Source organism: Globicephala melas, chromosome 1, assembly GCF_963455315.2.
Source record: "Globicephala melas chromosome 1, mGloMel1.2, whole genome shotgun sequence".
NCBI lineage: Eukaryota > Metazoa > Chordata > Mammalia > Artiodactyla > Delphinidae > Globicephala > Globicephala melas.
Genome location: NC_083314.1, coordinates 173,453,701 through 173,468,036, shown reverse-complemented (window position 1 = coordinate 173,468,036; position 14,336 = coordinate 173,453,701). Strand labels below are relative to the sequence as shown.

At 55.3% G+C, this 14,336-nt stretch overlaps 1 protein-coding gene across 7 annotated transcripts in view; it reads right to left on the bottom strand.

Annotated features, from left to right (window-relative positions):
* Positions 1-676: 676 nt before the first annotated feature.
* Positions 677-14,336, bottom strand: part of UBR4 (ubiquitin protein ligase E3 component n-recognin 4) — a 128,642-nt gene continuing 114,982 nt past the window's right edge. For all 7 annotated transcript variants that reach the window (XM_060310362.1, XM_060310369.1, XM_060310384.1 and 4 more), the window contains 7 exons: positions 13,900-14,042; positions 13,311-13,436; positions 12,027-12,221; positions 9,606-9,830; positions 6,281-6,371; positions 5,425-5,587; positions 677-3,037 (listed from right to left, as the gene is read on the bottom strand). In XM_060310362.1, the coding sequence (XP_060166345.1) occupies positions 2,973-3,037; positions 5,425-5,587; positions 6,281-6,371; positions 9,606-9,830; positions 12,027-12,221; positions 13,311-13,436; positions 13,900-14,042 (1,008 nt within the window). In that variant the 3' untranslated portion in view covers positions 677-2,972. The remainder of the gene's footprint in view (positions 3,038-5,424; positions 5,588-6,280; positions 6,372-9,605; positions 9,831-12,026; positions 12,222-13,310; positions 13,437-13,899; positions 14,043-14,336) is intronic.

Below are 14,336 nucleotides of genomic sequence, written 5' to 3'. Positions count from 1 at the left end.
CTGAGCTGAGCAGCCTGGTGGGCAGAGGAGGGCAGGTGTGCGGGGAAGGCCATCATCAGGTGTGGCCAGTCTGGAACCATCTGAACCCCCCCAGTGGGGCTGCCTGTTGAGAAAGACAAGGACCCAAGAAGCAATTAGCCCAGAAAATGGTTCGGGACAGGAAGGGACTAACTGTTTTTCTGCCCGATGTCCGTTGGTGCTGTCAGGGGTCGCAGGCTGGGGGAGGCCGAGTTCTTGCCCTGGACCAGCTTCCACTCCTGCCCAAGCTCTGCCGAGGGCACCACTCTGGGACCTGACACAGACCTGTGCGGCCACCGTGTCGGCAACCTGCCTGCAACTGCAGCAGGCACGGGGAAGCACCAGGGGTACATACCAGGAAAAGCTGTGACCGTGAAAACAAGAGACTTGATGCGACTGGGCTGAGGCCAAAATTCTGAGGACTTTGCAAGAAACCAAAATATGAAGGGCAGAGAAAAAGAAGTGAACACCTTGTCATGAGCCTTGGAGACCTCAGCCTTGCAGGCCCAAGGAACCAAGCCGTGGTTAAGCTTCCGAAGGCCCTCGGTCAAAGCGTGAGGCCCCAAGGCGTTGCCACGAGCGCGGCTCAGCCTCCATCAGTGCCCGCCACCCGGCAGGCAGGGATAGTCCCACCTGTTTACCCCGCACCCTCCCCTACTCCCCCCGCTGCCTTTGCTGTCCCAGACGAAGCCGTTCCAATCTATTCCCTGCTAGGATGTTACGTCACAGCAACTCCACATGGTAACGTGGACCTGGGATGTCTCCTGGGAGACGACCAGCAAACGGGAGATGACGGACCTACGAGAGGGAATGAACTTGCTGTGCTCAGTGTGAGAAGCAAGTGTGCCTGAGACCAAGGTCCGTCATCCACCTTCAAAGCTGGACATATCTGGACCTCACCTGAGACGTGGAGCTTCGTTAAAGAAAAAGCCAGGATTCTGCAGACTGCAAATGAATTCATCAGTAGTAAGAGCGGCCATTTCCTTACTACATGGCAACCAAGTAAACTCGCGTAAACGTGGCAACCACCTGACCCCGTAGATACCGACATTCCCATTTTACAGATGAGGAGACTGTGAAGACACCCAGGGTGGTGGAGCTGGGGTCTGAACAAAGGAGTGAGCGCCTGATGCCCTTAGAGGCCGCTGCCCCCTCCCTCGAGCCCGTCCGTCGCTCAGAAAGCCCCGTCGCCCACCCACACCACCGTGCACTCCTATGCACTTGGCACATGCATGTTCTCGTCTGCCAGGGCCTGCCTGCCTCTAGCTGGGGTTTTGGGGGGTTTTTTTTTAAGATTTTTTTGATGTGGGCTTCCCTGGTGGCGCAGGGGTTGAGAGTCCACCTGCCGATGCAGGGGACATGGTTTCGTGCCCCAGTCCGGGAGGATCCCACATGCCGCGGAGCGGCTGGGCCTGTGAGCCATGGCCGCTGAGCCTGTGCGTCCGGAGCCTGTGCTCCGCAACGGGAGAGGCCACAACAGCGAGAGGCCCGCGTACCGCAAAAAAAAATGTGGACCATTTTTAAAGTCTTTATTGAATTTGTTACAATATTGCTTCTGTTTTATCTTTTGTTTTTTGGCTGCGAGGCATGTGAGATCTTAGCTCCCCGACCAAGGATCGAACCTGCACCCCCTGCACTGGAAGGCGAAGCCTTAACCACTGGACTGCCAGGGAAGTCCCTCCAGCTGGGCTCTTGCAACAAATTGCCCTTGTTTCTCTGGCTAAAGCCCAAGCACGACACTCACTCCTGCTTGTGTCTGCCCGGTCAGGGGCTCCGGGGAAGACACACTAAGTCCTGGCTCTGGGAGTCTTCTGAAGGGACCTAGAGGCCCCTTCTGTCCCAAATGGTCTGGCCTGAGGAGTGAGCCACATAAACTGGACGTCAAGATAGGGGACACTGTCACTCGGGAAAGCAGGTGGCAGAGTGGCTCACAGGGAAGTGAAGGAGACAGCCACTATCGAGCTCTTCTTCCCCGCGAGGCCATGTCTGGATGAGCCTTGCCCTACAATCTGGGGAGAGGCTCGTGGGAGTCCTGCTGCCTCGCTAAGAGGGCTGCTGCCCATGAACGTGGGGAAGCAGGTCTCAAGGCCCCCAGAGGCAGCTGCCACAGTGGTTCAGGACACGACTTCGGAGGCGCAAACCTCAGCTCTGGCAGCTACAGGCTGGGTGGCCTTGAGCAATCGATGCTGGTTCAGAGAAGGCGCTCAGTAAGGGGCAGCTACTCAAAGTCTGCCCCAGGCCCTCTCCCAACATGGCAACACTGAAGAGAAGTCACCAAAGGATTTCCCATTTGAAGTTAACAGGGGACCGTCAAATGCCTCTGCTGTAGAAAGACTGCGCTGAGCCGGCCTTTGGCAGAGGACTAGAAAGTCACATGTCTTTGGGCTCCAGCTCTTAAGGCCAAAACTTAAGAGAAGCCAAGGCGTTTGTTTCAGGAAAGATCATAGCCGTCAAATGCGGTGCCCCAACTTGCTGGCCGAGAACAGACAGGCTCCATTTGGCGCCAAGAGACGGCGAATGTGATACACGCAGGCCTCCCTGCTGACGCCAGACAGGGCTGTGCAGTCAAGGAGAAGTGTTTGGCCAGTGTCACTAAGGAGGGGTTCAAGCACAGGCAACACCTTCCTTTCCAATGTGTATTAAGTCATTTGTTTATTTCTCAAGATGTGCACACTCAAGTATTCAGTTGGCCAGGACAACTCGTGGCTCCTAGATATGTACAGGTCCTTCGACGGCTCGGGTTACAGACAACTTCATAGCTAGTGCACCACACACACGAGATAAAACAGGAAGCCTAAAATCCCCAAGCCACTCCAAGAAAAGTGAGGGAGGGAGGAGGGAGGAGCAATGATGGAGCAACGATGCAGCAACCCGTGGCGGAAATCACACACAGGAGGGGAGAACACAGAGGCAGGCTAGCTTCCATCTCTGTCGACCGCCGTTTCGTGTGGTGCTCAGGGGACTGAGTCCAACAGGTCCTTCAGGAAGCTCTCCGGATCAGTGATTTCTGATAAGAGACCTGGAGAACAGGCAGAGACTGCTTAGCAGCGGCCCTTGCAGCCCCCAGCCCCTTAGTCACGGAGGCTGCGTCCACGCGGGAAACACACTGTGCTCCCACAAGCTCGGACACAGCTGCTCATGGGAGACCGGCGATGACCACAGAGACAGTCACCGAGCAAACACTCTCTCCTGGGAGGGGAGCTGGGCTCCGACACCTGGCGCTGCGGCAGGATTAAAGGCGTTTAAAGTGGCAGCGGCCAGCTCACGATCTCCCCAGGGCGGAGGTGCTAAACCCGGGTCCATGGACCCTGCAGGGGCCTGTAAGTCCACTGAAACTCAGTGCGCAATGGAGGGGGGGCGGGGGGGTCCTCTGGAGAGAGTGTCTACAGCCTTCAGCAGATTCTCAGAGGGACCTGGGGCCAAACAAAGGCTAACTCCACTGCCCTCGAGGGCTGGGAGGAACAGGGTAGGGTGAAAGAACCCAACCCCTAGTCCAGGGCCTGGGGCAAGCTGCCAGAGCTCAGGAGCTCCGTTTCCTCCACTGCCAAATGGGGACAGTGACAAGTCCTCGTCACATCACCCTGGGGATTAGATGAGGCCAGTTATGTGAAAGTGCCCAGGGCACAGAAGGTGCTCGCTCAATCAGCATCAGGTCCCCTGCGGCCCATCCCTCCCTCACAAGCAGGGCTCTCACTTGACCAATGCGGGGTCGTTAACCCCGAGGCGGGGCAACACTCAAACTGAAGTCTGGGCTAATGCAGGAAGACTGGCGCCCATCAGCTCTTGCTGGTTTGGAAGGTGTTTTTGTCCCTGCATTTGAGTAGGGTGTGTCGGATGTTCTGAAATTTCCTACCAGTTTGAACAAAGCAATAAAGCCATGCCGTAAACGCCTAGGCTCGAGTGGAAGGCGGCAGAGGCCTCCCACCTGACCTGCCCCCACTCTTCCCTGCTCCAGGGCTGATGCAAAGCCCTGAACAGAGGTGAATACCTTCCTTCCCCTGCCTGCCTCTTCCTCCTCTTCCTCGAACTTTGACATTCATATTGACAGTCTTTGTAGACATTCACCAGACCCCTGGGTGACAGGTAAGGCACTGGGCCCTGAGGACACAGACACACAGGCTACCTGCTCTCAGTTGGGGCCACCTCTTGAAGAAAGCAAGGAGTGTAGCCAAGATAAAATGTCTAGGCTGAAAAGACACCCATGGGAGCATCTAGTGAAGTTAACAAAGGAACTGTGGTGAGCGGTGGCAACCTCTGACCGACAGGTAACGGGGGAGGCACCAGACCAGCAAAGGCCCGTCCAGTATGGCTTCCACTGAGGCCACCGCAACAAACGGCCAAACTGGAAGAAAGGCCTGGAGCTTTGGGGAAGCTCCATCCGGGAAGAAAGAGGAATTCACACTGAGCATCACTCCGAACGTTTGAGGGTTCAGTGCCCAGAGGACAGACTAGAAAATGCTAGTGGCGACCTTCTCTTGATAGGGGGATCTGGGGAGATTTTTTCTTGCTCTTCACACTTGACAAAATTGCCGTCAGGGAAAAGGAAACAAGCTCACAGAAGAGTCAGGCAGGTGCGGCTCCCCCCTGCTTTGGCTCTGGGAGCCTACCTTGGAAAGGACGGTGGTGATGGGGGGCTGGACTGCAGTGCCCACACCCTCAGAGGGCATGGGACTTTTAATTCTGGGTTGATTTCCCAGCACTGGCCCAAGTCACCTCCCCCTGCTGTCACCTGATGCTTGGTTATGAAATCCAAACAAATTTTAATGTGTTTGCAATTAGGATGACAAATTTGTTGTATAACACAATGACTTCATTTTTACCAGCTGGGGGATGAGGAACTGTCTGAGGATGTCTCATGTGACAGCACTTCAAAGCACCTACTAGCAGAGACGTTCTTTGCTCTCTTTTGATATTTACTATTTATCTTAAGAATCAGAGTTGAAATCTTCCACACCTCCCCGGGGGAAGCTGTGACATAAGATGTCTCAGTCCCCGAAAGGCAGGAGAAGACAGGTAAGCTCCATGTTAGTTCTCTGAACTGTCATAAGAAGCCAGGAAACCAAAAAGGGCTCCAGTGATTTTCCAGCTATGCCCCACTGGGAATTTGTTTAACCTTCAAAGCCTCAGTTACCCCATCTGTAAATGGGGATAACCACAGCTCCGCCTCACACAGGGCTGCCCTGCAGACTGGGAAAGTGCGTGCATGAGAACACAGCACCTGGGGTGAAGTGAGCCACGTGTCACGGCCGCATCTTGTTACCAGGGACCTGGTATGTACACATCTCTCCCAGACCCCTCGGTGGTGGCCCACAGGCTGGTTCTCGCCTGTTTTTTCCTGTGTGTGAAGATGAAAGCGATGGCCAGCCCCACTAAGATCTGTGAAAGATGAAAAACCTTGACACTGACCAGCGGCGTCGAGGAACTCTGAGAAGGTCTCCACTGGCATGAACTCCTCCTGGAAGGCCTTCAGGGCCTTGTCGGCAGCTTCGTGGATGGGCATGTCGTTGTGGCGGATGTACTCTGCCAGAGAGCAGGACCAGCCACCCTCCGTGTTGCTGGTCGGCACCTTCTACGAGAAGCAACAGGACACACAGGCCGGGCGGGTCGCTCAGGTCAGGCAGGGAAGAAGAGGGCCCTCCCATACACATCCAACTTTTCCCTGGAGGATGTGTTCTGCTTCCAGGAACAACAAAATTTCACTTCATTCCTCTCACAGCCCCTCTCCTAAGCACACGTCACATGAACCTACAAGCTTCGAGAGGCGATGCGTTCTTTCCTCCCACCCCCTCCACCATCAAGCGTTTCCCCAAGAAGAGGGACTCGTCAACATGCTTTAATTCAGCTGTTTCATTTAGATGATGAAAGCAACCACCCCAAACCCTCTGATCCTCTCAAGGCTGAGAGGAGCGTCCCTATTATAAAGTGGGCTGGAATAAGTTACACTCACACAGGGCAACGGAGTTGATCCAAACAGAGGGGACGAGAGCAAACAGAGAGTGACTCGGGGTGGAGCGGGGGGAGAGCGGCCTGTAGAAGAGGGTCTGCAGCAGCCTGAGACCGGGTCACAGGAGCAGTCATGGCTACAAATGCAGTCTACACACGCAGGGGTCGGAGCTAGAGGGTAAACCCCTCCCCACGGCGGGTCGGCCTGTTTCTCGGGGGAGGCTGATGGAGGAGCCGGCTGCCGAGGCAGGGTCAGAGCCACAAGCACAGACGTCTACGCCCCTGCCAAACCCGGCCACGCTCCCAGCGGCCTCCTTACCTTAAACATGTTATAAATGAGATCAACGAGGGCCCAAAAGAGAAGGGAAGAGCGATAAGCAGAGTAGTCCTTCACCGCCTTGTCTGTCAGCCTGGAAAATAAAACCAAATCCCATGTCCGTGAAGACCCCGGGAGGATACTCCCAAGGACAGAGCCAAGCATTCTGGGAGCAGGGGAAGAGTCACGGGCACTGAGCATCACTCAGCTCCAGCCACTTGCCATCTTCTCAGAGGAACACGGCCACGGGTCAGAGCTTCTGAAGCCCTGGGACCCAGAGGTTTATTCACCACAAGACGCTGCGTGACACAGTCATCTTTAGTAGCGACTCTGCTAAGCCAGGGAAAATGGGAAAGAGGGAGACGTAAGTTGCAACACGGCAGCCAAAAGACTACTGCCTTAAAGAGTCGCCACAGAGTCCCGTGTTTCCCTGTGTTTAGCGCTCTCGGACTTGACGGGACCTAATAAATGCAGGAGGAAACAAGGTTCTACTTCAGTCTTCACATTCCCTCTTGGAGAGTTTTTACCAGCAGCCAGCACACCTAAAGCAGTCTCACACAGTAATCTGCCAACCGCGTGCCATGTTAAAACCAGCAAGCTGGTGGACACCTGGCGTCGGACAACAGTGACGTCTCGGATGCGAGCCACAGCCGGCCCAACACCTCCGAAATCCCGGGCTAATCCCAGAGCTCACCGCACCCCTTCGTTTCTAACCAGCATCGCTGCTACTTAATCCAGTGACGCAGTCTGGGATTAGAGAGCAGCCAAGCCCTCGGAACACAGAGGGCCGTCACTGCCAACAGCGTCCACCGCCTTCTCAGCAGACGCTCCTGGTCTGAGGAATGATTACTGCAGGTAGAGCCACCATGAAGTACAGAACGACCAGCACCCACTCTGCACGGTGAGTGAAGTGCCGGTGCTAGGACTTGGTTTCTACAGCCCAAGATCTAGGAGAGGTTTTGTCTGCAAACTGCATTCATACCTGTAATAAGTAAAGGCTAGATAAACCCTTGTCATGGAGACTCTCCACCCTGGAACAGAGCCCACACCAAAGGCACCAGAACTTAGTATGAAAATGTGTGTACATGCACGCACCATGTGTTTATATACGCTAGAATCATAAACATCAGACAAGCGTAGATGTTATTCATCTAGAAGCTAAAACTACACTGCATGGGCCTCAGGTGAATGGACTACCTAGCATGAGACAGGCCAACCACACCTACACTCAGTCAATGTTTAAGTTATTAACCAAAGTAAAGTAAAATAATAAAATGAGACAATTCTGTTCGCTAAGGTATGCTACCTGTACCCTCCCTCCCCCCAACATCTCCAAAGCGCCCACCTCCTCCCCGACCGCCACGCATGAGGATGCTGCAGCCGAAAGGGAAAACTACTGCGAGGTGGGCCTGTGGACGACGATGAGAATTCTTTCTCTGCAACTCTGTGCGCTGGCAGACAAGGAAACAGAAAAGGCTCTGACGGAAGCCTAGTAAAGTCCCAGGCTTAAACACTTGCAAGTTCCTGGCAGAAGAATCTTTCTTCCTGAACGTAAAACCCGCAGAAGAGAGCAACTCTCTTGTGTGGACTCCTAGAGTTTTGTGTACCTGCTGCCGCCCCCCACCCCATAATGGGCTGAGGACAAAGCCTGCTGCCAGTGGCACTGCCCCAACCACCAGGAGGTCACCCTCTAAATGTCCCTCCTTGCAGGGTGTCCCACACCGTGCTGATGGCCAGCACTCTGCCACCCTGCTTCCAGGGCACCCTGCTCACACCCTGACACCCCGCCAGGGCCGCTCCTTCTTGCAGCTCTTTCGCATTGGTGGCACGAATCTGGAGTGGCCCTGCCCAACTTAATTATTTCAGGTTAATTAGTAAAGGTGACTAAACTGCTACAGAGGAAATGGCAACTCATGAGTGCAGCTCACACTGGATTTCCTAATTAAGCCGTGACCAAATCAGCTTTTCCTTAACTGCCTGGGACAGTAATGAATTCCAGTCTCCTAATTGAAAGCAACACAGCTCCTGTGGGTTCAGATTTCACACCTGTCACCGAGAGCCTGTGCCCAGTGAATAGCTACTTTGCGTGCTATGGATACAGGCCAAGCCTGGCTTATCAACAGCTGAGTATCTTCCAGATCTAACCTTTGACTCCCAGCAGCTAGTTAACTATTAATGCTTTAGACTCTTGGTTAACACTGGAAAGTGCTATGTTTGGAATAGGGGCAGGGGCTAGGTAGGAATCTAACAAGACCGGCCCCCTCCTGCTCTACACAGAGGCTGGCACTGGCTGGACCCAACAGCAGAGCTCCAACCCGGTCTCCCCGGGCCACGAGGTGCCTACCACTAGCGACTTGATAAATCAGAGCTGATGGAGGTGGAGACACCAGGTGTGCAAATTCAGGCCAAGGCTGCTTCCACTTGGTCTGTCATCCTCAGGGGCCTAAAAGCTCCTCCCTGCACCCCTGTTGGAAATGTCCCCTCGGATGCTGGCGAAAGCAGACACAGGAGGACAGACCTTCCCAGAATGAAGCAGGTTTCCCTCAAGGGCAGAAGCAAGCTGACAACTCTTAGCCTACTCTGTAGCCCAGGGAGGGCAGGCCGCTCGGGGCCACGACGGGCCACGAGTAGCGCCAAGGAGCCCCTCGGGGTGGCGCAACCTGTGCACTCGTCGCAAAGGGCTCCTCGCTGCCGCCGTCTGCAGCTGTTTGCCTCAAGACACCTCCCAGCTGCCCAAATCACAGCACGGGGTCATGAAGACAAAGACCACCTCCTTCCTGAAATGCCTTCCTTCTTAGGGAGGTGTCCACACCAACAGCAGAGAAAGAAAGAAGGCTCGTGGAACGTGGGAGCAGACGGGATAGGAATGTGACCAAGGAGGGAGATGAGGAGCTTTTAATACCAGAAAGGAACATCCCCGAGCACAGCCCCCAGGAAGCTTTGCTAGTTTATGCGCAGACCAGCAAGATTCGGAACACCTGGCTACCTGTCTCAACTGCCTGCCGACCCTAACCCTTCTCCTGAGAAGTCTCACCCTGTGCCTGGCTGGCTTCCTCTCTGAGGACACTTCCCAGGGCTAAGCCTGGCCCCACACTTCTAGTGCCTGAAGAGCTGACCCAGAGGGGCAGGCACCCAGCGGCGTCAGGCCTCGACTCTTGGTGTGACCGGCCGGGAAGGCTCAGGCTCCACTGCCGAGTCAAGCGAGGCGCCTCCACTCAGCACCTGCGCGCCGCGGGCAGCTCTCACCCACAGCGGCTACAGAGTCTGGGCGACGGGCGGCCCAGGAGACGGCCCCCTGAAGCAGGCACCTCCCGAGGCGAGCACTGACCTGCTGGCTCCCCCCGGAGCCACTGCCCGGGCCTGAGAGGTCACCAGCAGCCGCCGCAGGATTTCCACGCGTATGGCTCGCCACTTCTCGGGGGGCAGGACGTGGAGGGCCAGGACAGTGAAGTAGTGGGGCCCGTCCACTTCAAAGGCACTCTCCACCCACTTCTCCTTGGGCTGCTCCAGAAAGCCCTGGAGGTTCTTCTCCTCTCGGGAAGTTGCTCGGGTTCTGGAACAAAAGGAGCACCATGAAACCAGGGCAGAAGCAGGGCACGAGCAGCAAGAGGGGAGGAGGCTTGCTCAATCTCCCGTCTTCTTTTACGTTTCCTGAGCGCTCGGCTCACGGAACCCCCCACCCGTCCTCCACCGCCCCTCCCGCCTCCTCTCCAAGCGGGGCACTCCCAGCCCCGCCCCAGTCCTTCTCGGGGGCATCTTCCTCGTCCCCCACCCCCCAGCCCAGCTCCGCACAATTCCAATTGCGCGTGTCCGGCACATTCACAAACACTCCGCCATCCACGTGTCCTGACAACTCTGGAAGGTGACAGCCGGCACCTCTTTACCAGGGTATCTGAAGGCCCGGGGAGTGAAGTGACACAACCAAAGTCACCAAACCAGTCAGCAAACCCAGAGTCTCTGAGCCCACAGCCCACACTCCCCGACTCCACGAGTCTCGGTACAGCTAACTGTTCACACGGCATTTGCAGCCGGTGCCCTTCCTAGGCTATCGTGGTGTGTTCTTTTATGTGTCTGTGTCCTCTCTCCTCCATTAGAACAGATTCCTCCCGGCGAGCACTGCTTCTCGTTCTCGCTTTTGCCTGAACTGCAGCAACAATGGTAATCATCAACTTTAACGCCAAGCCCCTTCTAAGAGCTTTCCATGGATTATCTCATTTAATCCTCACGATAACCCGATGAGACGGGTACTCTCCCAACATTACAGAAGGGGAAACTACAGCACAGAGAGAGTAAATATTCTGCCCAAAGCCACACAGTGGCGAGTGAAGGAACTGGGCTCTGACCCAGGCAATCTGGCTCCAGAGCTCTCCCAGCGTGGACTCTCCACCTGCAATGAAGCTTCGACAGGTCACTAGACGGGCACTGAGAGACCACTTCCTTATCACGTATTTCTGGCTACACTCTCTCCTCACGACCTGGATGGTGCTCTCAGGCCAAGAGTGCTTGACGCCCCATCCTAGTTCCCTGGAAATAAAAACACAACACTAGTAGCAGCTGAATCAAAGTTACCAGGTCTGCACATGGCACTGCCAGGCACTGGACTGTGGGAAAGCAGGGGGGATGGTACGGGGACACCAGGCACGCTTCTGCCCCATGGATGAACACAGATGGAACAGGCGGCTACACTAGACTGGAGTGTCCAGAATTGGAAATCAGAAGCTTTGTGCCATCGCACGACCCGCTCCACTCTGCGCTGGCTCGCGCTGTGTGTGACACACTCGCCTTCATATACAAACGTCCCACCAAAGGCAGCAATCCCTGCTCAACCAGCCCCCCGCTCCCCCACGCCCACCGTGACCAAGCTCACACCAGCGTGAACCAGCGAGGGAAGCAGGCTGTGGCGGGAAACAGTGCCTCTTCGTGCAGCTTCCGGCTTGGCCTCTAACTGACCGAGACCATCAGGACACAGCCCGCTCCCTCCCCAACTAAGGAAACTAAGCATGAGTTACGAGCGTCTGGCATTTCAAAGACACAGTGACATCGGAAGCCACCAGCTCTGTTCTGCTAGACAAATCATGCGGCCTCTCTGGGTCTGCTTTGCTCCCCGGAGACTGGGGCGGCCCCCTCCACCCCACTGCTGCCAAAAAGAGGCAACGGCTCTGTCAAAGGCCCCACGGACACCAGCGATCAGCACTGCTCAGGCCTGAAGCACAGGCCTGTTTTTTTTCTGGGCTACCTTCCTTCTCAGCTGACTTTCCCAAATAATCTTCAACAACACCTCCCCACTCACAGCTGCCAGAAGCCTCACTCACTGAAGGGACAGGGATAGCAAGTCCAGGCCCTTGGTCCTGCCACATCCTCCAGCTGTGAAACGCTCACCTGGAACAGCCTGTGTGCCTTTGACAGTGACCCATGGCCCCCCCCATCCAAGGGAATAGTCTTGCAAGTAGCAGCTACACTGAAGTAGAAGCTTCGATGATCTGGCCTCTCCCACTTCCTGCTCCCCTCTCGGCTGAAGGTCAGTCCAAGGAGGCAGCCCTTGGCTGCCCGTGCTGGTAGATGAGACAGTTTTGGAAAAGGAAGCCACCGTACTCTTTATTCTGTGTGATTCCAAAGAGGCGCAGATGAACATTCCTACTTCGGTAAAGGCTGCCTGGGGCCATTCATTCGTTCTAGAGCTAACTAGAGCGGCTACAGACAAGCCGGGAGAGCTTGTCGGGCAAAGGAACCCGAGGCGCGCGGTACTGACGTGTTCAGGACGTAAAGCACGGTGTGGATAATGTACGGGATCAGGTGGATGTTGCTCTCCCGGCCGCCCCCTCCAGTGTCCGCGCTGAAGGACTGCTCCATGGCGAAGCGCAGGAACAGCAGCTTGGTGTCGTGGATGTTGAGCTGGTACGTGGGCTCCCGCTGGCCCGTGCACTCCTGGAGGTAAGTATTGTGCCTGGGAGAAGAGAACAGGTGGTGAAGCGGAAGCAAGCTCCCTGGTGAAGACCCAGCTGGGAAGGCAGAGCCCCCCTCGGCCTGATGGCTGTGAAGGTTACACAGACGGATCGAGAATGAAAGGGGGAGTCAAGGACAAGGGCTGGGCTCGGGGGAAGACAAGAGCAGAGCACACTTTTGTTTCTGCTGTGACTGAACACGATGCTCTCCAAGCTTTGAGGAGAACGTGCCGGTTTGGGGGCGGGGGGGGGGGAGCAGGGGGTGCATTTCTTGATGGACTAATGTCATAGGACATAATGTGACCACATCTGGAAGTGCATTTTGAGAGAAGAAATGTAGAACTTATTCATTCTGACTGAAAGATGATCCATCCATAAGAATCATCTCCTCAACCTCCAAATAAAAGGTCTTCCTATGTCAATGTACATCACCAACCACCTGGACTCTGCCCCTGAGTAAGTCTGTGCCTCAGTCTCTTCATCTGTAGAACGTGTATAATAACAACACTCGGTAAGCAGTTCCGCATGCTGCCCAACATGACTTTCATCATTATTACTGCCAAGTGCCTGGTTTATGGTAAGTATCTTTTCATCCCCGAGCTTTACAATAGGACTTGGAGTGGGGCACCACTGCACAAGGCATCTGCAAGAGATGAGGACCTCACAGAAGGTTTCGCTACTCTACTCTGGATCTTAGGACAAGGGAGGCTTTGAAAGGAGCCCGACGTTCCCCACGCCATCAAGCTATTTTCATTATTTAAACCTCAGAGAAATAGAAGTGAACTCTGAGAAATTTTGGCCTCAAGGACCAAGTCAGGGGTCCTGTGTTTTGTGTCCTAAGATCAGCAAAGGAGGAGAGGTAGCAGATAACCAGAGATTCCACCTGGGGCCCCAGACGCTGAGGGTGCTGGCTTCTCCCAGCAGAGTCCCCTCTCTTCCGGATGGGCTCCTCTGTCAGGAAGCAAAGACAGACACAGATTCCTGATGAAGGTGACAGGAGATGGCTTCCCCGGGGCCGGGGCTGACAGCTGATCTTCCCCCATCTCCTGGGAATCCTCTCTTTTCTACCATGCAAGATGCTCCACACTCACCTTGCCAGACAGGTGGCAAAAGCTGACTCAGGGACATGGGGCCCCCAGACGGGAAGGAGACCGTTGCACTTAGTGTTGGCGTTCTGAAGGGCGGCACTTTCCCACTCTTCCCGGCCTCGAGCCAGCCTGGATTGGGAGGAGAGCAGGGACAAGTGACTGCTGGAATTAATCTGGCAACCAGGCACCTGGGCGCATAGGGGTGGAGGAGGGTTTGCTGACACTAAGGAAGTGCTGGCCCGTGTGCCTGACTCTACAGAGAGGAGCAGCCATTTGTAACCACGATGGTAAATGCCAGCTTCACCGCCTCTAGTAAGCAAGGCTGCTCTCACCAGCCTTGGCCCAAAAGCCAAGTATCTTTTCCAGATTATATGGCAGGAATGGCACTTGGGCCTGTATGGCTGAAGGTAGGACACCATACTTTGCAGAGCCTAAGGAAGAGAATTAAAGCCTCAGGGATGGCAGTCCCACCCCCTCCCAGTCCAGGGCCTCTGGCGAGCTGCCCGCTCCCCTGAAGTCACACAGGGCTAGTACTGAAGCACATGCAAGGGGAGGCCTAGTGAAGGAGCCACTCCGCAAGAACCAGGCCCACCTGACGGCAGCCAGGTGGCAATCGTAGTGCACGATGTTGAAGTGGGACACGGTGCTGTAGCCCTGCTGTTTCCGGGGCTTGTTCTCCATCTCCTCTAAGGCTACCCGCTTGGTGAAGGTATAAATGCCCAGGACCTTGGTGGGCTGCAAAGATAGATAACATAAAAAGGAGGAGAGGTGAAACTCCAAGGCAGGCTGTGAAAGGAGGTGAAGCAGAGCAGAGGGGCCCTGAGGGTCTACGATCCTAGGAAGGGATGCATTCAGGAAAGGGGGTGATGGTGAGCCCCTCAGTCTCCTGGTTAAGCACTTGGCTGGGCAGAGCCCCAGTGAAATGAGGGTTGTGGGGAGCAACTGAAATAAAGTGGATGCTGCGAGACAGAAGGGCAGAAATGCGAGCCTGAACGGTCCCTTCCTTTTTGCTTCTTTTATCTGAAAATG